At 41.0% G+C, this 24,788-nt stretch overlaps 3 protein-coding genes across 4 annotated transcripts; all 3 read right to left on the bottom strand.

The window, feature by feature from the left end:
• Nucleotides 1-813: 813 nt before the first annotated feature.
• LOC121893952 (rac GTPase-activating protein 1-like) lies at nt 814-7,301 on the bottom strand. The gene is made up of 17 exons (XM_042406171.1): nt 7,147-7,301; nt 6,625-6,718; nt 5,899-6,101; nt 5,489-5,643; nt 5,112-5,181; nt 4,891-4,944; nt 4,637-4,714; nt 4,385-4,502; nt 4,084-4,232; nt 3,762-3,926; nt 3,563-3,658; nt 3,189-3,387; nt 2,914-3,019; nt 2,550-2,682; nt 2,096-2,204; nt 1,090-1,198; nt 814-900 (listed from the first exon to the last, which is right to left on the bottom strand). The coding sequence occupies exons 2-17, from the start codon at nt 6,707-6,709 to the stop codon at nt 825-827; spliced, it is 1,905 nt and encodes a 634-aa protein (XP_042262105.1). The 5' UTR covers nt 6,710-6,718; nt 7,147-7,301; the 3' UTR covers nt 814-824.
• A 2,983-nt stretch (nt 7,302-10,284) lies between these two features.
• minar1 (membrane integral NOTCH2 associated receptor 1) lies at nt 10,285-15,674 on the bottom strand. Of its 2 annotated transcripts, XM_042406566.1 has the most exons (5): nt 15,288-15,674; nt 12,277-14,296; nt 11,504-11,722; nt 11,157-11,282; nt 10,285-11,016 (listed from the first exon to the last, which is right to left on the bottom strand). In XM_042406566.1, exons 2-5 carry the CDS (start codon nt 14,284-14,286, stop codon nt 10,960-10,962), a joined length of 2,412 nt encoding a protein of 803 aa, XP_042262500.1. In that variant the 5' UTR covers nt 14,287-14,296; nt 15,288-15,674; the 3' UTR covers nt 10,285-10,959. The 2 variants fall into 2 exon arrangements, with proteins under 2 accessions (XP_042262500.1, XP_042262499.1); XM_042406565.1 differs by having other exon boundaries at nt 10,285-11,282.
• Nucleotides 15,675-16,312: 638 nt separating this feature from the next.
• LOC121893762 (ellis-van Creveld syndrome protein) lies at nt 16,313-24,437 on the bottom strand. The gene is made up of 20 exons (XM_042405776.1): nt 23,770-24,437; nt 23,526-23,651; nt 23,193-23,279; nt 22,681-22,904; nt 22,461-22,545; nt 22,259-22,357; nt 21,979-22,107; nt 21,718-21,879; nt 21,360-21,576; nt 20,257-20,405; nt 19,940-20,038; nt 19,635-19,847; nt 19,386-19,495; nt 19,029-19,230; nt 18,599-18,823; nt 18,324-18,459; nt 17,264-17,366; nt 17,007-17,133; nt 16,809-16,902; nt 16,313-16,725 (listed from the first exon to the last, which is right to left on the bottom strand). The coding sequence occupies exons 1-20, from the start codon at nt 23,947-23,949 to the stop codon at nt 16,577-16,579; spliced, it is 2,916 nt and encodes a 971-aa protein (XP_042261710.1). The 5' UTR covers nt 23,950-24,437; the 3' UTR covers nt 16,313-16,576.
• Between the last annotated feature and the right edge of the window lie 351 nt (nt 24,438-24,788).

The following is a 24,788-nucleotide window of genomic DNA, read 5'->3' as shown; positions in this document are numbered from 1 at the left end:
TCTTCATTGGTTAAGGCTTGCATATCAAAAGTGATGCACTAGCAGCCTCTAGTGGTGTACATTCCTGGGTAGAAAATATCATTTACTCAGATTGTCCCATAGTAACAGTGCAAAATGCCACATTATTCCCCTTTCATTATCAGTGTTCATATTGTAGTATTGTTAAAGTATAGAAATTGGTGTAATTGGTGTGATTGGTATACATGTTACCACACAATCAACATAAATATAAAACAAAATGTTAAATCATGACAACAAAATTTCAGTTTCAGGACAATGACAAGCAAACCAAGCCAAGACAAAGTGACACTGGCAAATAATACAACTTCTCTCCTCTTTTTTCAATCCAGCTGTGTATTTCATGTGTGCTGGTGCATCCTTGTTGCCGTGGTTACAACCACAGGTTCAAAGATGGACCAACACCAGTGAATGCATAGCTTATGAACATCACAGCTCAGTGTTAAACACAAAAGAAAAGATCCTTGAATTGGTTTACTGGAGTGGTTGCTTGGTCATTAAAGCCTTGAAACCTTGAATCACATAGGTGTTACCACAGTTATGGTAAATAATAAATCATTAGTAATCAAAGATACAAAAACAAACTTAAAAATTCGTATGTGCAGGAATCTTTTCAAAGAAAAAAAATCTGGTTAGAAGGACTTAAAGGCTTAAAACATTTGACTAAGAAAATCAGTAATAAAGTTGTTACATGCTTAAATTGCACAGTAGTTTTCCCCACATGATTGTGTTAATATATACTCTGTTATTGCAGTAAATACCCAAGCAGTACAATATGAGTGACCTTTTTTTTCCCCACTTTGCCATTACTTCAGCTGTGGAGAGGCGAAGAAGTTGCCCTGGCGGTTAGAGGCAGCTGATGCTTTGCTCTTGCTCCCAAATCTAAGGATGGAGGGTCAGAGGTAAGGGGGTAGGGGAAGGGCAGGAGGAGGATTTTAAGCTTAGTGATAGTAACTTTGGCAAACATAATGTGATTAGCTTGGATCAGGCAAAGCTACGTATGAAATATGCAGCTTAAGTCTGATTTGTATGAGATGATAATGATGTGTGTGAGACAGTGAATGAGCTTACATTGTGGTGCTGGAGAGGGTCTGCATCATACGCTGGGACAGCGAGCTGGAGGAAGGTGTTTTGGTCATCATCTGATGTTCTGGAGTAGTCACTGGTCCCAATATGCTCACTGTAAATACATTTAAGATTAATACATCTTCAGTTTGAGACAGCAGACTATTATTTGTTAACCAAACGCAAAACTCGTCATCCAGCGGACTTTAGAGATCTGCCTTAGACTACAAACTATGTTTCCTCATTTTCAGTAGTGGTGCCTTCAAGGACGGTAAAATGTGGGTCTCCTAAAACACTCTGTCTTCCATGTTACACTAGTGATAGGGAACAGAAGACACTAAAATATCATACTACTACATACTTTAAATATCAGTATATTTGGAAGAAAACTAGTTTCATGATACGGTCGATAAGGTCGAATATCACGCTGTTGAATCAGACACAACAGAGTGTGGAGGAGGAGCTTACGGCAGCTATAACAGCCAAGAGAGATGTGCCTGCAGCTGGCTGCACCATCGACTGGTGCTTAGTGAGGATCGTCACAGAGAATGGAGACAGACAGAAAACTCTGCACTGAAATAAACCTGACTTTGTTTTTCTGACAGACTATTATATCTGACTTTTCCAATTCTGAATACAGAACAACAGTAACTGTGTTACCTGTAACTTGCGGCTGCATCCAGCGGCACAATGCAGCACTCGGTAAGTTTGCATTGATCCACATAATGTAGAGTCAGTCAGTCTGATTGGGCGAAACGTGCACAATGCATTCTGGTTGTTGTAGGACTCCCCCTTAAGAGCAGTATGGGGAATCTACAGTCCTTTTCTCAGTTTTCTCTAGTCATATGGCACCAATTTCAAAAATAACTGCACTAAATGTGTGACCCAGTTTTAAGAAATCATATTCACAGCAGTGGATTTTTCCTTTAATCTCGCACTATTCATTTTTGGAGGAACTTTTAAATCTCGTTTACTACATGAAAGATTCTTCATGTATCTTTCAGTAATTTACCTCTGTGATCTGGAGTATCAATGTGGTGAGTATTGTCAATGCCTAGATTATCTGGATAGGCATATTGGCTCCAGAAGCTTCCAGGAATACTGAGCAAACGCTCGATAACCTGGAAAGACAGAAGGGAAAAAAAAAAAAAAAAAAAGATCAGTCGTCAAACAGACATAATATGTGGTCAAGCTATCCCAAGGAAACACTGATGCCAAAATTAACAAAAGCACACACAGCCATACAAAGGCCCTGTTTACACCTGGCATTAAAATCCGTCTCCGGTGATCCGATCACAAGTGGACAGCTCTAAATAGAGGTGTAAACGCACCCAAGACGCATTGAGGACGAATTGAGATCCAATCACTCAGACCACATTTGGAGGTGGTCTGGGCTGCATGTGGCCACATTCTTTCAGTTTTAGGGCTCTGAACATAGACTTATTCTTTATTCTCTTTTACTTTACCCTTGGTTGTCTATTTGTGTCATGTAAGATGGTCATAGGGTCTGGGTCAGGAACGGCATGACCCACAAGAGTAGGGCCAAACACCCTGGCCAGGTTGGTCACATCCATCTTGGTATCCACACACTGAGACACCCTGGGAAAAGACAGCAGTGGGAAAATTAGTCTTCTCAACAGTGAAAGCTGACCCGTACAGCAGAGATGTAAGGGATTACAACATGGCTGCTCACTCTTGTCCCAAACATCTGTCTGTCTTGCATCATTGGTTTACAAGAAGTTGTTTACAAAACTCCTGCCTTATTGGTGGAAGGTAATAAGATAACTAAATGCTTCTTAGCACTGCTGAAATGCCAGTAATGAAAATTACTTCTGCAGATGGATCATCAGGCAGGCCAGAGTGTCTCGGTTGGGTTGAGGCAGCTCACTGATGGTCTGGTACAACATGGCAAGACTGTTGCCGTCATCCTTGATTTCTACAAGAACATTAACATCAGTCATTTAACACACATGTAGATGGCTATTCCATTTATCCAATGCACCATTCAATTCAATTCCTTGTTCTTAAAAGAATGTTACATAAACATTCAGACAAATAAAGACGAAAATGTTCTGTAAGTGATTCTATAAATCTCAGAAACTAACCGGCTGCTTCCATGAAGGCTTTGTTAAGCTGGAAGGTGAGCAGTGGCTCTGGAAGGTTTCTGAGGAAGTCTTTGAGAACACCTGTAATGACATTGATGTCTTCTACTTTGTTCAGAGGAGGCAGAGTCTTTCCTCTAATCAGCTTCTCCTTCAGCTCTTTCACTGAGCGCTCATGGCCAGAGATTCTGTACAGGCCAACCTGGGGCAAGGAAGAGATAAAAGAAACTAAGTCTCATTGTTTGGTGTTGCGATACCTCACTACTGAATGGAATAACTAATTAGAGAAATTATCTCTTGTAATCACTCAAGGGGACGAATCAGAGAAAAACACGAAGGTGACGAGTAAACAAGGACTTAAATAAAGCCTGTCTCACCTCATGTAACCCTCTGTGTTCAATCTCCTTAATACAGTAGATAACCAAAGCTGGGATCTTTGGGGAGGTGACCGGAGCAAAATCAGCCAGAGTGGTCTGCAGACAGAATGCAGATTTTATAGGTAACATGACAGGAACAGGAAAAATAATGAAAAATTATAGAGCGGAAACATGCCATTAAGTACTGAGAAACATGTACCTCTGTGTTCCTGATGGGAGTGCTAACAGCTGTAGGATTACAGGGCAGAGGACAGCGGTCACGACACTCTGGATGAGTCACAACCCTGCAATCCTGGCAACGAAGGTACATCTTGCCAAACTTTGTTCTTCTTCCACATGGTACACAGAACTCAGATTTGATCACCTTAGTGAGAGGAGGAAAAGACCAGACAGTCACATAGAACCCAAGGTGACAAGATTACACTTTGACGAGCTGAACAAGCCTGTAGTAATGATGGAGCTGGAGATACAGTCTTAAGTTAAAATGCTTAACTGTCACAATGATAAGAATGTAGTCTTACTGTTTTGGGGACAAAGTGGTGTGTCTTTCCTCCTTCATTAGCTCTGGGGGTTCTGAGTTTGGCTGGGAAATCTGAGACTGGTGTGCTGGGAACTTCACTGGTTGTCTCAGATTGGTTAGTAGAGGTTGTATCAGCCCACGCTAAAGCAGCTGTAGAAACAATCACATGTTGGTCAAATCCCAAAACCAGCGAGGATATTAAACACTATTATTATGTAAACTATACAGGGGTTTTTACTTTATGAGACCAATCTACTTGTAAGATCCCAAATACAGAACCAAAAAAACCCCAAAACTCTCACCACTCCTCTCTCTGCTGCGTGTTCTGTAGGGCACAGTCTCAATGGTGGAGACAGCCTCGACAGCACCACCATTTATAGGCACGGTGATGGTGGTTTTGGCCACTATAGACTCATTCATCTGAATTACATAAACAGATTTTTTATGAGATTTTCAGCAAACTCATGTACATTTGAAGAGAAATTGTGGATTCACAGACACAAACTGCTTTTTAGATGTTATTGAGCACAGTCAGCTGCAGAGGTCAGCATTACCCTATCTGATGCGCGTCCAGTAGAGCGAGGTTTCTTCACCGCCTGTGGAGGAACCTCAGAGAGTTTTCTGGAGGAACGCTGTGGATTACAATGTAACTTTCAAAAACACATACCAAGACAAGCTTGTGCTGATGTATAGAAGAACATGAATAAAAACTAAAAACTGCCTTTACACTTAACATGAAACATAATTACGTCATCATTAATGCAAGCAAAGAGGCATCCATTTAAAATGCAATAAAGGCATGACTCACTCGTTTCTGGCGTTTCCGCAGTCTCACCGTCTTCATGGCAGAGGAATCCCAGTCCTACAAGAAAGGAGGAAAAACAAACCATAGTACTTAAAAGGCCAATTTATTATTGCTGTCCTTTAATGAGGACTGTTGTCCCACTATTTGATCCTCACATCAGCAGGCCTACTACAATATACAGTGCAGAAGTTTAACGCAACATTTAACAAAACAGGTCAACATACTAGAGAGTCGTCTGTTTGATCATAGCTGATGTCTGACAGCAAGGAGGCCGATTCATCGATGGTAGTTAACCTGTAAAATAATAAAAGTCAGTATTTAATCTTCCTGTCTGAAGTACTTTATGTGTCCACGGCTAGTTGGAGAACATCATCATGTTTTGCTGAATTATACAAGCTTTAATGTAGGAACCTTTTTTACAAACTGAATTGGATTCCCTACACTGTTCACTATGAATACCTCTACATTTATCCATGAAATGGCAGTTTATCATCTCAGTGCTCTTTGTGCTCAAAGTCTAGCGTTCACTCTGGTCATTTTTCAGATAAAGTGAATAATGGTGTAGCCTAGCTGTTTCAGAACCAAATGAGGAGGTTCTCACTTTCGACTGGAGTTGAGGTTGGGTTTAGCAGCCTGTGCTGCCTGTGAGTGGGCACTGAGGAAGGCCAGGGCGGAGCGCTGCTCCTCACTCAAGTGGACGCTGCTACCGTTGTTGTCCGATATCAGCAGCTCCCGGATCAGCTGTAGCTGCCGCTCCTTTTAGACACACAAATCAGCAGGTTGAGAGGGACAGGTCCACACATAAGAAAACACAGATGCAAAAAAAGTATTAATTAATTAGTGATAATGAGCAATCACTAGTTAAAAATGATTCACATTTGTTGACCTATGAGATGAACTTTACCAAGAACATTATCTGAAGATTAACTTCTAGCTTCTTTACTTTTAATCGCCGGCATCACATAAACAACCGTGCAAGTATACAAGATTTATAAACAGTGTTGCACTAACCAGCTTCTCATAGACTGACTCAGCCTTCTGCCGCCGGCGGATCTCTACATCCACCTGGTTGCGAGCGTGCTTTAGCTTGACCTCCAGAGCTCCCCTCTCAGTTTCTGCTTTAGCCAGCATCTCTTTACAGGAAACCAGCTCATCATCAGCCCGCAGCCACTTCTTACGGCAATCCTCAAAGTTCACTGCCATCTGGAGGAACTCTAGACGACAGAAGATGAGATTGTTGTATTGCTGCTGTGCAGAATATACTATTTTTCTCTTTGGTGGTTGCATGTATTATGTCTTCAAAATTCCATTAGTTTTCATTAGAATGGCAATGGTGCAAAATACCTTAAGAAAGAGGACAAAAACACAAAGTGCTTTGTAGTATGAACAAAGGAACTGCTTTCTTGTTAGTTAAAATGGATATGCCCTGCAATGTGGACTATTGGAATGGAAATTTCAACTGCACCCCACTTGCTATTTCAAACCACGTTTTAGCCCTGGCCTGGTCAGCCTTTACATACTGAAGAAGTTCAATACTCAGTGCTGAGTGTGCATTCATAATCTGTGGTTAATAATTTATTGCATCAGCTGACGCATTTTTGAAAAGGACACAGTAGAAACTAGACTGCAGCAGAAAAAGCTTGACTACACCACGCATGCACCTAAACTCCCTTATGTTTCACTGGCAGGCTTTTGAAGAGGTGGCAAATACCAGAACAGAGAGTGGAAATAACTTACGTGGTTCAATGCTCTCATTCAGACCGTCCATCTGGGCTCGCAGAGTCTGGAACTGGTTGTACAGGTTCACCACAGACGGCTCCATAGTGTCTCACTGCAGCAGAGTTAGATAAAGTTAGAAGTTATGATAAGTGGGTAAATTGGACGATAGTGCTAATGTTAGTTTTCTTTTACTAACGTTTAATATTGTTGCTAGCCTTGAATGAGCAGTAATATTGCCATTATTGGTAGTGAGTAAGTTAGGGGGTTAAACGAAGACATTAACCTACAGTAAGTTAAAAGAAAAACAACGTAACTTCTGCTTCAAATGCTATTAACGGCCATAACGGCAACGTAATCTCCACTGTATTCATACTAACTAGGCCTGTTACTGTAAGCAAAATCTATTTTACCCACTGCGTCAACAATGAAGCTAACTTATCGGTATGTTTGCATTAACGTTAGCAAGTTTGTGTTAGCAACCTACCGTTATTTTAGTCAGAAGACAAAACAACAAACATTTCACGCCAACGTTTAAGTTACCTGTGCAATATATCTCCTGTGAGAGCGCGGCTGGCATGTAGTGTAACAACGTCCGATATTAAAAGCAGATGTTAGTTTATTACCGCGGCAGCAGAGCCACACCTGCCTGATAAAGTTAGCACATTCCTCTGCAAAGTTCAAAATCAGCGCCGGTTTTCTTCTTCTTCGTCAGCTGATTTGGTGGAGAGCAGGTATACTCTACCGCCCCCACACAGCCACATCTGTAACTGCAGGAGAAGGTTTCCTCTGGTTTCCAGCTGGAGTCATCATGATGACAGTATCATTCACTAGTGGGTTTGTTAGCTGCAATAAACACATATTATATACAGGACGTACATATTATCATAGAGGACATCGGAAGTCTCCTTCTGTGTACAACTTAAAAATAAATACAGCATTTTATAGTTTTCGTATACAGTATAACTCAATTAGGAGGTCAAGTTCTTATAATTTTATATCATCATTTCCTTTTTAATGTGACCCATTGATTGAGCTAACATATTCAAGTCTTTTATTCATTACTCTTTCTGCTATTCAATTCATTATCAATTAATGAACTGCTTTATCGCCATTTCAAGACTCAAAAAGTTTTCCATACATTACATTGTGGTGGACATCCATAATACATTATATTGCTTATAATGACCAAGTGTATCTCTCCATGTACTGTATAGAAAGACAGTTAAACATATTGTACCTTAAAGTATCTCTGGTGGTTTCTGACATGGGATCTGTCCTTTAGGTCACTTTCTTTGAAATGTCTGCCTGTAACATCAGTTGTTCCTAGTAACCCCATTAGTGATATCAATTACTTAACCATACTTTGATATGGAGGACATTTTTCTGCACAATGAAAAAATGGAAGATGAAAGGGAGATTTGCTTGAGGTGATTCAGTCAGGTATCTGTGCTGCCTCCTCTCCTTTCATTGTATGAAAGTATTCAATGCAGTATGGTGAAATTGTGTGTGAAATCATAAATGTCCTGTTGTCATGGACTTGGCACATAGGAGGCACACAACAGCATCATTAATCAGCTATGGATGGCATATCTGGGTGTAGCAGCAGCAGCTCTACTGAGCAACATTTAATGAGGGTAACACACACACACACACACACACACACACACACTAAATCAATTGCAAATAATTTACATTCATGGGTCCACAATGCATTCAAATTTTTAAATAAGTCAGCAATAAACTATGCATGATTTCTGTGTGTGTGTCTGATTTAGTATTACACTTGCCCCCAGATCACTGTATAAGTGTGAGTCCTCTGAGTACTGCAGGTCCATTACAGTTGATTTGAGATTATAGGATCTGTCAGTCAATATCCGCTCTCTGTCTTTATCAGTTATTCATCTGTATATGTACATTTCCTCCAGTCCTGGATCATTTAACTACCAGAATTCTCTTTTCATACCAATCACTGTCTGAACTTTCTTAAACTATTGGACTATTTCTGCTGTCTGCATGTGCAATCTGGCATCAACCAAGCACTGAACCAAGAGAAAAAAAGAGGACATAATAATGCAGAGCACTTTGTTTCAGGAAACATTTTTTCATTCACCACAATGTTTTAAAGTAAAGTGTATGTTTATAATTTAAGGCAATTGGGTTTTGTTATTTATCGGATAAGACAACATACTGTAGAAGGTGTGTTACCACTTTGTTGAGTTTATTCACATAGGCAGCATAAGTCAACATACAGCCCCACCTTTTTACAAAGTATTGCACACCTGCTACTTGTACTGTAACACCTGCACTTATTTTCTTTCATTTACAAGCAGTTTTTAAGACAGAGTGTTTACCTGAATAATGAGTTCAAAGATTTTTTTAGCTGTCCGTCTAAAAGGAGTATGGATACTGCAGCAACAACGTCCAAATTTCATAAGAGCATCTCAGGAGTATTAAGAGGCTCTAATGCACAGAAGTTTGAGAGGAAGTACCTGCGGATTGTGCTGACTACACGCTTAGACCTCCTCAGTGGCACCATTGGTAATGGATCCACAAACAGCCTCATGGGAAACACTTGGCAGATATATATCTACTTAGGAAGATGCATTGAAGCAAAACACACCCTCTATACATCCTGTGCATGTTTGTGTACACAAAGCGAGAGTGAAAGTTTTCAGTCTGGATACAGATAAAGAAAATAAGCATTTGGATACTGATATTTCACAGTTATATGCATAGTTTCTGTCCACTTTGGTGCAAACTCCCATCAGTGGAGAAAAGTGCATGTTTTTCAACAGAAACAAAATCATCTATATCTGGCAATGTAGAAGAGTGGACACAATAACATGAACACCTGCAGATTTAATGCAAACCAATAGCACAGCAATAAATATAAGGTTTGTGAAGCTTGTAGTAATGTTGAATATAATGTTAATGTTGATTGTTGAGAATTGTCACAGAACTATTTGGTCATTTTGAGGCTGTGGTTACTGGAAGGGGTTGTATCAGATTGCATTGAAAGGTGTCTCTCTTTTTTGTCCATAATATAAGGCAACATTTTACATTAAAGCCTAAAAAATAACAAAAGAGTTAAATCAACACCTTGCAAAAGCAGCCTCCACAAAAACATAACATTACAAGCTCCACAAAAGTAGAATTTATTGTGGAGGTACAGTGATGAGGTTTATTATATTTTACAGGTGTTCATGTATGTGTCAACCCCCAACAGATTTTATAGTCTTGCACTAATAATTGGTTTAAATATAATGTGTTCTGAGTTAACAGGATGTTTTTACAAAATGGAATGTCACACCACTGTCAGAACTACTTTCATCATCTGTGAAGGAACGCCAGATTAATCCGTTGGTGCTGAGTGAGTCTGCAGGTAGGTGAAAAAGTCCTGGCCAAATGAGTACAGTGAAAAGATAATGTGCATAGCTACACTCCAAACATCCCATCAATTGAATTAAAAGCGGAATCTCACACTCAGAGAGTGTTTACTGGAAACGGCTCCCTCTTTCCTCAACCGCTCCACGGCCAAAATATAATCATCAACAACAAGACTTTTATCTTCCTTTTCTTGAAACCTGACACTTGGTAAACACTCAACAGCCTAAACACATTCATGAGTGGATTTAACACTTGCTATTTTCCATTTTGAAAAATGGGAGGGGAACTCTATAAAAATATTATCTTTATTGATTTAAGCTTGAGCAGTGTATCTTGTTGCTTAGATGAAGTACAAGAACATTAAAACTAAAAGAAAAAACGCTTCTGTGGTCAGAATCAGTTACTACTTATAAATTGTAGATGTAAAACTCTTATATAATGATAAAACAATTATCTTACACGTAAGAGAAAAAAGCCCTGTAGAGTTCTCAAGGGAACAGCAAAAAAACCCAAAAAAAACATGATTACAAAGAGTCAGGCAGTGCTCCAGGCTGAAGCTGATTCACAATGCATTTGTAACAGTGTTTCTCAGAAAAGAGCAGGCAAACTGGGAAAAAAAAGAAATTGACACTTTGCATTGGCTCAGTATTACTAGTTTCAACATATGCTCGCAGAATTATGTTAGAATTATTGAAAACCCCCGTCCTTAATTAGTTCCTCTTGCAGCCAGCTGAAATAATTAAAAATATAAATCATGAAAGAAATGGGGAACAAAAAAATTTGGCATGGGAGATAACTTACAATTTGTTGTAACTGCATGAGGGAGAGACTCAGTGATTACAAAGTAAGATACAATTCAAATCCTTTTTTTCTGAAGTCATAAATGATGCATGCAGAGAAATGTGAGGAGGTACTGAATCTTAACTGGTCACAGATTCAGCTTTAGGGTCCTACTGTCACAGTCTCTCATCTATTAATCTCCATGAGAATGGCGTGCAAGTTCCTGGGTACAGCATGTAGATGCTGAAATTAATAAAAAAACAAAACAAAATAAGATAAATACAGACAACAACGTTGCCTCTCTGTGAGAGTCTTCATGAACCCACAGTGCAAAGGGGAATGACAATGATGAGAATGATAACCACTGCAGTGGCAATGAGTACAAGTAACTTGCAGATCCTGGCCCGGCGGACGTCAGCCTCTTTACGCCTGAGTAGAGCATCATAGCCTGGAGTGTAGATGTCGTCCATCCAGAACTCCATGTTGCTGGGGTTCAGAGACTCCTGGGCCTGAGGGACATGATGCAATTTAAAGACTTTCAAAATAGATTTAAACTTACTTAATAAATCTCCCAGAATGCCTACCATGGATGTAATAAATAAAATCTTATTAATTTATGGACCAAGATCTGTGATTTATTGTTTAAGACACTGCAGGAATGCTATCTGAATGTAATTAAACATTTTAAACTAATTTAGTCATTTGCAAATCAATATTCAACAAATTTTACCTGTAAATCCAAAGGAGAGATTCGTCCCTCTCTGTCGTCTACAGTCCAGATGGGCCTTCCCCTCCCCTCAGCCAGTCTGGGATCCATAACCTTCCCAGAGGTTAGCCCACCAGTCAGACTGCTGTCTTTGTGGCGGAACAAGGATGAGTTAAACACTTGTTCCACCAGGTTGGAGGACTTTTGGCTGAGTAGGTTAGTTGTGCTGCTTGATTGATCTGCCTAGAAAACAAAGTGGGCAAACATTATTAGAAAAGTTGAAAATTGGCTGTAAAATGTTATGAAACTCACTTGGCAGTTGAAGATGGCAGTATTAGATAAAATGACTGTAATCAGCAAACAAACATATGAATTAGAATTAATGAGCTGTTTCTTTGTAAACATTATTCACTGTAAAAGATCAAACCAATATTCCACAAAGAGACCTAAACAGCTTGTCAACTAACCATATAATCACACGTGTCTGCCCAGACAAACACAAGGCCAGCTACATGTCTAATACATACTGTCTGGGCATGGACATAAACATACTTAATTTAATAATGAATAACTGAAGCTAATTCTGTTTTTCAGCTTTTATAGTATTCATACATTTTATAGCTATAGTTTTTATTCTTTTTTACAGTTATCCTATAATTAGTTCAGCAGTTCACACATTTATACACATACATGCACATACAGATATTTTGACAATTTTTTGTTAAACTGTTACTTAATTATGTCTTCATGAATCGTAGAAAATACAGAATAACATGCACACAGTAGAAATACTCTACCTGTCCGGTTTTGCCATGTGAAGATTTGCCATCTTTACTTTTTGAGAATGACACCTTCCAGTCTCTTGCAGAGGTCGCCACATTTGGCTGTTTCGAATCAGAGACACCTTTCTCCTCCAGCTGGGTCTTGGAGGCACGACGAGATGATACATCCTTCTTCCCTTCTTTCACCGCTTTAGAATCAGCCTGACTTCTGCTGCCCTCTGTTTGCTCCCCAGGAGTGTGCCATCTGCTCCAGTCCAGACTACTAGTGCTGGTCCCTGGATACAGTTGGCCAGATACCGACAGGGGTTGAGGGTCTGATGACTCAGAAGGGGTTATGGGGTGGCTCATAAAGGAGGAGACACCACTGAGAGGCTCCAGCCATCGCCCCCCAGGGCTTTGTCCTCCACCACCAATAGGCTGCTGGATCTTTTCATCTAGTCGCTGCAGAGCAGACAGCACCTGGGAAATCTCAGCCTTCACGTCATTCAGTGACTCCAGTTGTCGTTCTATCTGGCTCATACGGAGCAGCAGCTTACAGACACTGGCCTTCAGCCCATCGTCACTGCTTTCCAGAGAGTGGAAAAGCCTTTGGAGCTGACCTAGGCGGCCACGTCTGGCCTCAGGGGTGTCCTGGTTAATACCCCCTGATCCGTCACTGGAGTGCAGGACTCCTGTGGAACCGCACATACTTATGTCATCTAAGAAACGAAAGATGGCACTGATGTCATCTTCACCAAATTCGGGGTCATCCAATGAGGTCATGAAAGAGAGGCGGTCTGCATGGACCAGGCTACGGAGGCGCCTGGGATCCGGAGGATCTGTTTGGGTTCCCTGAGCCTTGACTCCATCGTCTCCACCTGGCAATCCACTATCCCCACTATCACCTCCCGAAGACCCCCCCAGATTGCTTATAGCAGGGGTTGATCGTCTTGGAAGTTGTCCTCTTTGTGATTCGATCCCCATCCCAATGCTGCCCAGGCCTATCCGGTCTTCTAGACTGTGACTCTTGTTGCTCCAGATGGGCCTCTGGGTTCTGGGAGGCTGGAGGTGCCGGGGAGACCACTCTGGCAGTGACCCAGGTCCAAAGTAAGTTGAGTCCTGTAGGTCATCGAGGCTCTCATGTTTAGCCCGCTGGTCTGGAGATTGGTGGACTGTTGTGGGTGATGGGTAAGGATTGGGGATTGGCATTTCAAAGCTGTGGTTGTCGAAGCCTTTCTGCCCTTTGTTGGGACTGGGAGACTCACTGCTAATGGTCACCTGCGGTATTAGAGGCGGCTGGTTGTGGAAGTCCTTCCTAAAGATGTCTCTCTTCTGATCAACAGATGCTCCCTGTTCAGTTTCAAACACCTCCATGGGGGCAGAATCTCCACTTGACTCACTGTCCGTCTCCAAAGGCAGGTAGATATTCTTCATCACCTCGTTGGGGATTTGACCACTAGAGTACAAAAGTGTGGTGTGAGGCAAGTCGAAAGAAACAGCCCTTGCCCTGGTTGGAGGGGAGGACACGAGTGAGATGGGATCTGGGGGAAGACTGGCTCGCTTGCGGGCCGAGTAATTAGGTCTCGGAAACAGCAAGTGCTGGTCGATAAGCCTGCTACTGGAGTCAGAGTGGGCACGTGCTCTTTCTCGACCAGAGATGTTCAGCTGGTGGATTCCAGGCAGACTGGGGCCTGGAGACTGATCAACAGGGAGGACTGTCTGGGCTCTCATTGGTTGGCTGTCATCAGGGGCCCCTCCCGTCATCTGTATAAGATTGAAGATGGTTACAATGTCAGCAGCGACGCCTATGGGTGATAACCCCTGGCCTCTGGTGGAAACCCGGTCTCTGAAGAGCGTGGCTGGGAAACAAGGGTCCCGGCTAGCAGCAGCAAACAGCAGACTCCTGAGCTCAATGAGGTTCTCTAGGTCAAAGCGGGTGCTGACCATGCGACAAAGGTCCTGGAAGGTCAGCCATTGGCGCATATTAGCCAGTTCCTCCAGAATCCCCAAAAGGACCCCGGGGTATTCCTGCTGCAGGTTGGCCATGGCTGATCACCTGAGAGGCAAAACAAGGCAGTTAGCAAGGGAAGGCAAGTTTATTTTCAACAACAAGGCAATGCGAAGTGCTTTATATAACACATAAGTCATTAAGACAAGATATAAAAAGCAATATAAAAAGACATAAACAGGATTGCAGGTGCGTGTAAAACGTATAGACCATTAAAGGTATGTACAGCGTTGATGAAAATGAAAGTTTACAGCCCTCTTTCTCTGACAAAAGAAAAACTGCCTTTGAATTCAAGTATTGTAAAAATGTAAATTAATAATATGATGTATTTTGTCTAATGTTGTATAATAACACATTTTAATAAGAACAGTAAGTAATAGAATATGCCATGTCATATTGGTTTTATTATGATATGAAACGTTATCATTCTTATTATCGTTGTTATTATTATATTACTTGTTAATAGTTGTCGTTTAATTAAATGGGTAGCAACTCTGCATCATTATTTTAGAGTGACTTAAATCACAAGTTTGATAGTGTTTCAGATTTTGTAGTTTTATAGTCAGCATATAACTGTTCTGAAATGTATGTATGGCGGAAGATTTTTTTCAGCTCTGGTGGAAAAAGCCCTTTGAGTGGGACTTTGGATAGCGACCTTATTTTGGGCCCTAAAATAACTGATCATCTGATCTGATGACGCCGTCACACTGCTCACATTTTTACATCACTGAGTGGACATTTTAATCTCATTTATTATTACAGCTTCATGCCCTCATATCTTTGGAACAAATGCAGGGTGTATCGATGACCATGCTAACAAGCATTTAGTAACTTTGATCCAGGTAGTCAAGCCGCCTTTGAAAGAAGATGCTGATAAGACGGGAAATGTAACCTCTGAACAGGCGCATCGAGTCTCGTTGTGTCTATGTGCCATCTGGGACACAAATAACACCACAGTGTTGCAAATGCAGTTTAGGTTGTAAATATCTTACTAAGGACGGTATTAAGCGGAGGCGAGCCTAGGTGTTTCTCCACTTACCTGAATCTATTGAGTAAGAATTTCAGCCACACCTGCGTCCATCAAAAATGACAAATAAAATCCAGTTTTACGCAAACAGCGAGGCCATATTCCAAATAGATCCGGGCCAGTTTATTCTGCCATTCTCCTTTCATGGGCTTCTGTGTATGTAGTAGCGACTAGCCCACAGCCCAGGCAGGAGAGGAAGAAATTAGAAATCAGGTCATCTTCCCACAAGTCCCTGCAGTCCCCTACGGGACCTCAAAATACATCCAAACGGTTTCCCCTCACGACAGATCAGCGACGACACTTGCATACACCCACATTTCTAATTGATACATTGGAGGAGAGACAGTCTCGGCAGGACACTTCACTTGTGTATGAGTGGGTGAGGTCGAGAACCATATTTTCTCAGGGTGCCATTGGAATAATTGGTTATGTGTGCAAATTGAGCATACTAACATCAGATTAAAAATTGATGTTTGTTAATTGACGGCCTTAAACTCCAAACTGACAGTAAACCATAAGGTCCAGGGTAAATTGCCTGCTAGATTGCTGCCTACACACAGAGCTGCCTGCCAGACTTCAGCCCTCCCAGACGTTTCACCATTACTCTGCATTATCATCCATAAAGCTTTGTACTTAAAACCCCATTAGGGCAAGAGTAGGGCAAGGCTTTCATCGCTGAGTAGTAGCACTCTGCTACAATTAGAATGGACATCTCTAATTCAACTGACAACTAACAGAGGAGCACATCCATCATCCGATGTACTCAGTGGAATCACTGGGAATCAATGCAGTGAATGAGCCGTGTTATGAAAAGCAATGTGGGTGTGCAGTAGGTATAATGTATTACACTAAGGCCTGTCACATGACACTTCTTTCTGCCAGGTGAAAAGAGGGAACAGAAGTTAATAACGCGTTCAAAATAATCTAATTTGTTCTTTTTGTAAGAGTTGTATGATTTGATGAGATATGCCATTTACTGAGAGTGAATAAAAAAATGAGGATGTTACTATTTTCTATCACCAAAAACATGAGACAAATTGGAAAAAGGAAAGTGACAATTTTTAATCGTTATTATAACACTTATGCACAATACTTGTATAAACATTTGAAACCAGACTGGACACTCCATTTTTATATAAATAAAGGACAGGTCCCTTTACACACCACCTCTTAACAACAACTTTGCTACCAAAAGACAAGTAGTGGCAATACTTTATAAGGAATCAACAATAAAAATAAGACTTTTCTTTTAGCAAAAGGCCATCATTGTATGCATATGTAAACATTACTGTGTGAAGATATCATCTGACATGAGACTCGTTTTCTCTTTTTTTCTTTTTTGTAGGTTTCACAGCGGGGGTTACAACAGTTGGAGTCAGTGATGGATTCAAGGCTGGGTCTAATGCTGGGTTCAGGGCCAGTAGGTCCAGTATGGTAGCATGCTCATCACCTGTTGAAATATAACATCATGAAGGACAGGAGACAGAAGAGTAAGGTATACATATCTTTGCACTCTGGGGTAAGAGTGCTTACCAGTGTTGTCCTCTTCACTGGGTTCTGGATCTGGACTGTGGAGTGAAACTCGGGCCAAGGCTGCCAGCTCAGTTATGAAGCTTTCTTCTGCCTCCTAATGGACACAACACAGTGCTTACAGAAAGTGACAAAGATAAAACATATGTTAATAAACCTAATATCAAGTACAGAAGACATGAAGGCATGGAGTGTACTAACCAATAGCTGTCCTTTGATCCTTTCTATGGTTTGGTCCTGGGCTACTTTCCTTGACCTCAGTTCCTCACACATCATCTCCTGCTCCAGATCACACTGCTCCAACATCCTCCTTTTGTGGAGTTCAACCCTGACACATACACACAAACCCCCCCCACCCCCCAAAACACGATGCTTATTTAATAAGTTTAAAGGGTTAGAAAAATAAAAGGGTAGTGCAAACAAGTCAAAAATTTCTGTCAAAGCCAGGTTTATTGTACCTCTGTTGAAACTCAGAAGAGGTGGGTTTCCTGCCCCAGTTCACCAGCTCTCTCAGCAAGGCTTTGCTCAACTGACTGCTGCTCTCTTGCTTCTCATTCATATCTGTAGGATAAGTTAAACACTCTTAAATTAAAGCTGGAGTGCAGGACTTTTGTTCCCCCCCTCTGGCAGTGAGAATAATTACAAAAACACTGTCGACACGTGCTTACGTCATAGGCTCTGCCGTGGCCTACTCCGTCGCTACTGTTTTGGCTGGAAAACAGTAGAAATATTCTTTTGAGCGTCATTTCGCTATTAGAATTTGATCCATTCTGTTCGGTAACATTTCGAAAGTCTAGAAGAGCTGCACGATTAAATTATATTATCTCCATTAAAGTTAGCAGAGAGCTAACTGGAAGGCCATCAGAAATCTCTGGTGTGCATGCTCTGCCCATAGAGCATGCGCAGTATGCATTCATCTGGCCAGTGCGGGAATGTCAAACATGACACCAGATTAAAAACTCTGTATACTGTGAAATACAGAGAGATTGACCTGCCAGTGATAGGCTTAATCAGCATTGTGTGAACTCATGTGGCAAGGGGTTGAATGTAACGGACATTCATTTTTGTGTAAGAGTTTCACACTGCAGGTTTAACACACTGCTTGTAACCCGGTGGTGTTTTATCTACTCAAAACTGTATCTATCAAATCAAAGATAATAAGATAGGAACCACAAAGGTTACAACTCTTACATGTTTATTAATTTGGTAAATTAGCAATCATATGTTTCACATGTTTCCTATGACTAATGAAACACATAACATCAATAGAGATATCAGCCTATCACAGATATATTGGTATATATCTGTATCAGCGTATATCTTGTCATATATAAATATATATATATATATATATATATATATGTAGGTGGGGCTCGAAACATTAATACAGCATCCATTGGTGAAATACTTCACATTTATACATAACACATTTTGTCTATGTAAAGACAAAAGTTGCAGCCTTTACACTAAAATCAGGGTTTAAACATATGGCTGTGTGTGTTGGGATTGTCATCTCACCCTGGTTTATATTTGACTGATCTTCCTGTAGTTTTTTGGTGATGTCCTGTAGGTGGGAATAGTAGCTTTGGACCAGTGCAGTGAGAGAATCTTTGGTCACATACACACTCTCGGATGCAGCCTCTGTCAGGTGGCGCTAATGAGGAAACAAAGGTTATGGACTGAAATATACTTGTCAAACTCATCAGACAGACTACACAGATTTGACTTTAATTTGTGAGATTAATAAAACAACAATAATCGTCACAGTGAGATAAACTAAATCTAAACCTTACCTTCAAGCCATCATCCTGTTTAGAAGAGGCCTGTGACTCAGTGGGCGGGGCCTCCATCATCTGTTGGATAGCGTGGCTGAGGGCGTTGCCTAGCACCAGCTGTGCATGGCCCTGAAGCAGCTCTGTCCCTGTTTCCAGCTCAGACAAGAACTCCTGCTGGAAGCTGTGGCCGACCAAGTGACTCTCTGGACCCAGATGCCTCTCTGCTAGGCTGGCACTGCTATTCTGTGATTGTTATGACACCAGAACAACTGTGAATTTGAGCTATGATCAAGTTCTCTCAATCAGTCATGCTGCAACATCCTCAATGTAGATGTAATCTATTGAGGATGCATAAAAGAGGTGCTCAAAATCACTCTGAAACAAATCACAGAGAGCTTCTGTAATGTGTTCTCAGATTAAATGCTCGGTTACCGTATACTTTCCCCACCTTGAGAGTTGAATTAACACAGGGCTGGCTTTTACTGGGATCTTCCATTAGCAGAGCTCTGAAATCAGTCTGAGAAAGCACCTTCAGCTTGGAGAGCCTCATCTCCTTCAGAGTGTGCAGACAGAAGTGCCTGACCACAAAGTACCTCCGCACTGCAACCAGCAGGTGCTCATGTTTCTGCTCTATGAGCCTCCCCACTTGGCTGCGAAAAAGATCATATTGCAATATTTTACCGAAACTCATGACCACAGATTCAGATGAGTGCAAATATTCTCGAAAGGCAGCCCTTTACTTCTTAAATGTGTCAGATAATAGAAAAACTTGAGGTAGTTTTTAAAAGAGGTCCTCCAATCTCACCTGCCGAGTGTGTAGCTCTGTCTGACCACCATGGCTTGCAGGATCTTCATCTGTTGTTCACTCAGATGTTTGAGACAGGCCTGCACCAGAGCCATCTCCTCACTCCATACCTACACAAATAAGGTCAGATACAATGAAAAGCATTTCAATGATGAAACTTACAAATATCTCATAGACTTGAATTTAAGAGGCATGAAACAATGTTTAATCTGCCACCGATAGAGAGGCTGTATGTATGTATGTGTCTACCTGTCCATCTTTATCCAGCTGAGCCCTCATGTCCTCCAGTTGCAGCCTGGTAGTGCCTTCTGCCTGCTGCAGCTGTGAAACCAGCTCTTGCTCTAGATCCGACCACAACTTCTCACAGTGCTCAGCAGAGATCTTTGACTGGGCAGGGACAGAGGTGAGAAAGATGTCTTTGGCTAGCTCTCCAAGCCTCTTCGACCAGGAGGTACGGAGTTTCTGAAGATAAATGATGTTTACGTAAAAATAGCGGACACACACTCACACACAAGTATGGACACACATGCACAAAACAGTATTCAATCTCTCACCCTCCAAAGATCACAGAGGGCTTCAGCCACCCTGTTGTCTTGCTGCAGCTCCAAGTCAGAGAGCTGCTGTCTATGTTTCATCAGCAGCTCCTGGTACACCTAGAGGAGATTTACATGTTTTTATACCTTGTCTGTCTTTTTTTCTACATATGCAACCACTAATAGTAAAGCTGATAGTAGAGAGGAAATACAAGACAATTATGAACCAGAAATGTCCCATGACTGCGTTATCACCCCTAAAAATTAATTAACTGTTGGAATCTACAGCCATTTGCTTAGCCTATTCATTATGCAAAAGTGATCCATAACGTTCTGACCTTTGTGAGCTGCTGTAGGTCACTGTGAGTCTGTTTCAGTTCCAGGACACGGCTCCTCTCCTTGGCCTGGCTCCTCTGAAGCTTCTTTCGCTTGGACTCCATTTTGCTGCACTTTTCATTCACCAGCTCCTTTGTCTTCCTCGTGCAATCTGGAACAAGACCGTTGAACTTTAAGATCAGCCTGACAAGTTGTGTATTACCAAAAAACAGAAATTATAGCAGTTTGTAAAGCGGTTGTAAATGTTGATTAATATGCATTGCTCTTGTAATAAATGAGTAGTACAGTATGTTAGTTCGGTCTTTGAAAAAAAGAAAAAACTCTCACAGTCTGTGATTTTAAAACATTCCAGGAGTTATTTTTTAAATCTGAACTGTAATCTACTTTTTTTGGTATACCCACTAACTCTCAACCTGTCTCTAGATCTACTCCAGAGTATGCTTATGCATGTAGACAGAGAAAGCAAAAGCTGATATACGGACAGTGTTAGAAATGGGAAGAGCAATATCGTTTTTAAAGAGTGGTCAAACCTCTTACTCGACAATAAGAGGTCTTGTGGCTGCATTGTCTAATGTAGTCAAATGTGGCTGCTGATAGTGAATAACCTCTTCTATGATGGATTTTTGAATGTTACAAAACGTGCAAAACAAGCCCATAAAAGGAAAAAACCCAACCAATGTAAACAATGTTAATTTAAACTATATTAGCATGTCTTTGATTCCACAGTAGGACAGCAGTAAACGTCTCTGTGAAGTCTGATGCTGAAAGATGTTGCATGAGAGTTAGGCATGATATTCAGTGCTGTCCTGGAAGAACTTGACCTTATTTAAGAAGCTAAAGAGGATTCTCAGAAAATGGTCTATTTTGAGAGAGTACATCATGTAAATTTGAAAAGTAGGCTAGATGTTGTCTACTGCTACCTGCCACCAGCAACTTTCACACACATTTGGTTAGTTTCTGGAGAACTGTGTTACTACATTCATTCATTTGTTATTACCTTTCTTAAACCACAAAGTACTTACTATATAAAACCATCTTCTATTATCTTTGTCAACCTAGTAGTAGCCTGCTAGTTAATACCACACCAGAGATTAATGCATCTCACCCTCAGTGCACTGTTGAAGGCCTTCTGTCAGTGTGCCCTGAACTTCTGAAAGTATCTTTTCCATGTGGCTAAAGGTCAAAACATCATCGCTTGTCAGCTGCTCCAATATTGTGGCTATCAAGCCCTGTCTCAGAGAAACTTCCCGCCTTAGCAAGGCAGGTTGGGATTGGAGAAGCCCTGTCAGCTCCTCCCACCACAACAGCTTCTGCTGGATCCTCTAAGAGATGTGAACAGATATATTCAGAGAGCCACATATTAAGTCATTAGCAACTTTTTGTTTAGTCCATCCATTTTGCAAATGATGACACGAGGTGAGACGAAAACTGAACCATGCCAACCAAAAACTTGTGTTGCTTACCTTTACATCTGCTTCCTGTGTGTTCATCAGGTGATTCTCTACTGACAGAAGAGTCTGGATGAGAGAAGCAGTTACATCCTGGGCTTCATCTGGAGTGAAAATGCTGGATTTCTTCAGCAGATGCTGGCACAAGTCCTCCACCTGCTTGCTGAAACCTTTGGACTGTAAACAGGCACACAGCACAGTAAATGCATATAAAAGTGGTCCTTTAAACTTGGTATCACTTTAATGTGATTTTCTGAGTTTTCGCTTCACTTTTACCATTTGAAGGCCATGTTCGAGAAGATCTTTCTGAGCTCTCTCTATTTCCTCCAAAGTGCAGGGGGCATCAAGAGTTTTCTCGCTAGCAGTGTGGCTTGTTGGCAACTGTTTCTTCAGCTTACCCAGTTCCTAAAATGACAAAGGACACTTTCAAATGGATTAAAGGTTAAATATTATGGTTTCTATACACTGATAAACGAGCACTCAACTAGACACTAATAACTAAAGAAAGAATTTAGACCACAATATGTATGAAACGCCAACTGTCAGTCAGCTCTACCTTTTGCTGCATTTGAAGAATATTCTTGGAGAAATCAGAATCTTTTTTGTCTTTTGGAAAACGACGACTGAATATTAGTTTCACCATTTGAATAAAAACCTATGGCAGGAAAAAGACATAATCAGAGAGAAGACAAAAACATTTCACTGTTAGACTTTGGCACACTTAGAGAAATGTAGATGGATAAAAAGTACAAACTTACCACACATTTTTCTTCCTGAAGTTGAGAGCAGTTCTGTTGTACATCCTGCAGGGCTAAACAGTAAAGGCTGATCCTACCTTCAAAGCTGCAGACATAACAGACAAGAGTATCATCACTACCAAGCATTTTTTAAATTTGTACAAACATATTGTAAGGTTACAATGTATTCTCAGTGCTTTCAATTCAGAGTTACCCCTCCAAAGTGTTAAGATACTCCTACCCTGTTTGTGTCAGTGTATGAGGGTAGTGGGAGACCCTGATGAAACTCTGGTTCTGCAGGCTCTTGGGAACCAGTGAGGATGAGATAAACTGACTGCTGTCATCATTGTCCTGCTCTTGGCTCAGAGACTCTCCATCTGTGGAGGAGGACGACTCCTCATTTGGCATCGTTGGCAACTTGGAGTGCTCATGTAGCGAGGGATTGGACGCCCCATCTGCTAAAGGCTGCCAAATACAATGAAAAGTTACAGGAAATATCTTAGTGTAATATAAGTGGTTTGTTTTATGAGAAAATATTTTTTAACTAGCTGTAAATACAGTATGTTCAGTATCATCATACACCAACTGAATGCAATAAACTATACTATGCTTGCAATTGCATTTACTTACTTCACTATTTCTAGTCAAAATGATTATTTGATTATATTATTTATGCATAAACTAAAAAAAAAATTAGGAGATTTTCAATGAGTGTTACTTTTGGCATGAATTTGGGTATTATGCTGGACTTACTCTGTATTTCTGGTTGATGGGGTAAACCACCTTTGCTCTGGATGCAAATGCTGCCACATCACTATTCATGGGTGGCTGCATCTTCTCCTGGTAAATGAGTTAACAGACTCAATAGTTAGTGAGATGTTAATAAGTAAACATGAAAAAATGCTACCCTGAATGCCAGTACATAGTTATGTTAATGCTGTGCAAACTGTACCATACAATTCAACCTATTGTTACTCTGAAGTTTACCCACTATTTGACATCAATCTACAAGTATAAATCTAATGTAACTATCACGTCCACCTGTGCCAAACTACAATAAGTCTCAGACAGTGTCTTGGATATTACAGAGAGTAATCCTTTGTCATTGGCTGTCCCACTTGGAGCCTCCTTTCTGCTGTTGCTGACACAGTCACTTTGGTTGTTGTCCAACTCCCCATCATCAGGGTCGAGTAGCCTCCTTGCATTGTAACCCTGATGGGATGATATTAGAGTATACAATGTATTGTTTTGATGAAAAGTGATAAAGAAAGTGACTGGGCTGGCTGGGATAGACAGACAGGGGTTTCATGCATACACGGTGTTTGCTTACTTGTCTGGTCAACAGCAAAGGCTTCAAGCAGAAGACATACAACAGAGCAGCAGCTAGTATTCCCGACAGCCCTCCACACACTGTAGCCACTGTCAGCAGTCCTGTGTATATGTGCAGAGACTCGGCGAAACAGACCAACACATCGGTGCCGCAGTCCGCTATCAGCTCCTGCTCTGTCATTTCTCAGTAAATTCACCAAACTGTGACTGTGGGGAAACTCTGACTCCTAGCATTTTGTAAGATAACGCCTCCAGACACTCGACATCTAACAAGCAAAACTCATCTCGTGGAGAAGAAAAAACGGCTCTGGTTGTCCACACTGAGATTTCTTGCACACATCTGTTTTAAATGCCTAGCCTCTGTAAAAGGTTTAAGGTTTTCAAACAATAGCTATAGCTTCGATTTGCAACAAGCTCTTCCAGCAAAAACTTTTTTTTTCCAAAACGACAAACTCGGTGATTATGCTGCATTCACGTGCTCCTCGGATGGTCCCATATCCCGACTTGGGAAGTCGTTCTTCTGACTTCGGTGTGTTCATGAGTTTTTTTAAGTCGTAATGTGGAAACAACATGGACGCTACCAAGAAAGTGTTTTGTATTACTTGTTCCTGCACCACTACTTTCACTAAAACCACTAAAATATTGCTTTAACTGACTTGTTATCAGGGTTAATGCTAATAAACAACTTCTCTAACTACTCCAGGTCACTACGTGGACAGCAAATAACGGTTACAACCTAATACCATATTACAAATTACATGTGAGCAAAAAAAAAAAAATTATATGCAATACGTGATTTAGTAAAAATTTATTTCCATCAAACCAGACATTTACTTTCGTCCACAATGTTTCTGCGTATATGACGTCAACTTTCGTTAAGTAGTGTACCAAATTTTTCGACCACATGAAGGGGCGTTCACGTTAATTTTCCCAGTCTCTATCTAATTTTTCCGATTATTCCGACAGTCCATGAATGCCACATTAGTTTAGCTAATGGGTAGACGAGGATGACAATGCCTT

This window comes from Thunnus maccoyii, chromosome 3, assembly GCF_910596095.1.
Source record: "Thunnus maccoyii chromosome 3, fThuMac1.1, whole genome shotgun sequence".
Lineage (NCBI taxonomy): Eukaryota > Metazoa > Chordata > Actinopteri > Scombriformes > Scombridae > Thunnus > Thunnus maccoyii.
This window is presented reverse-complemented; position numbering and strand designations above follow the sequence as displayed.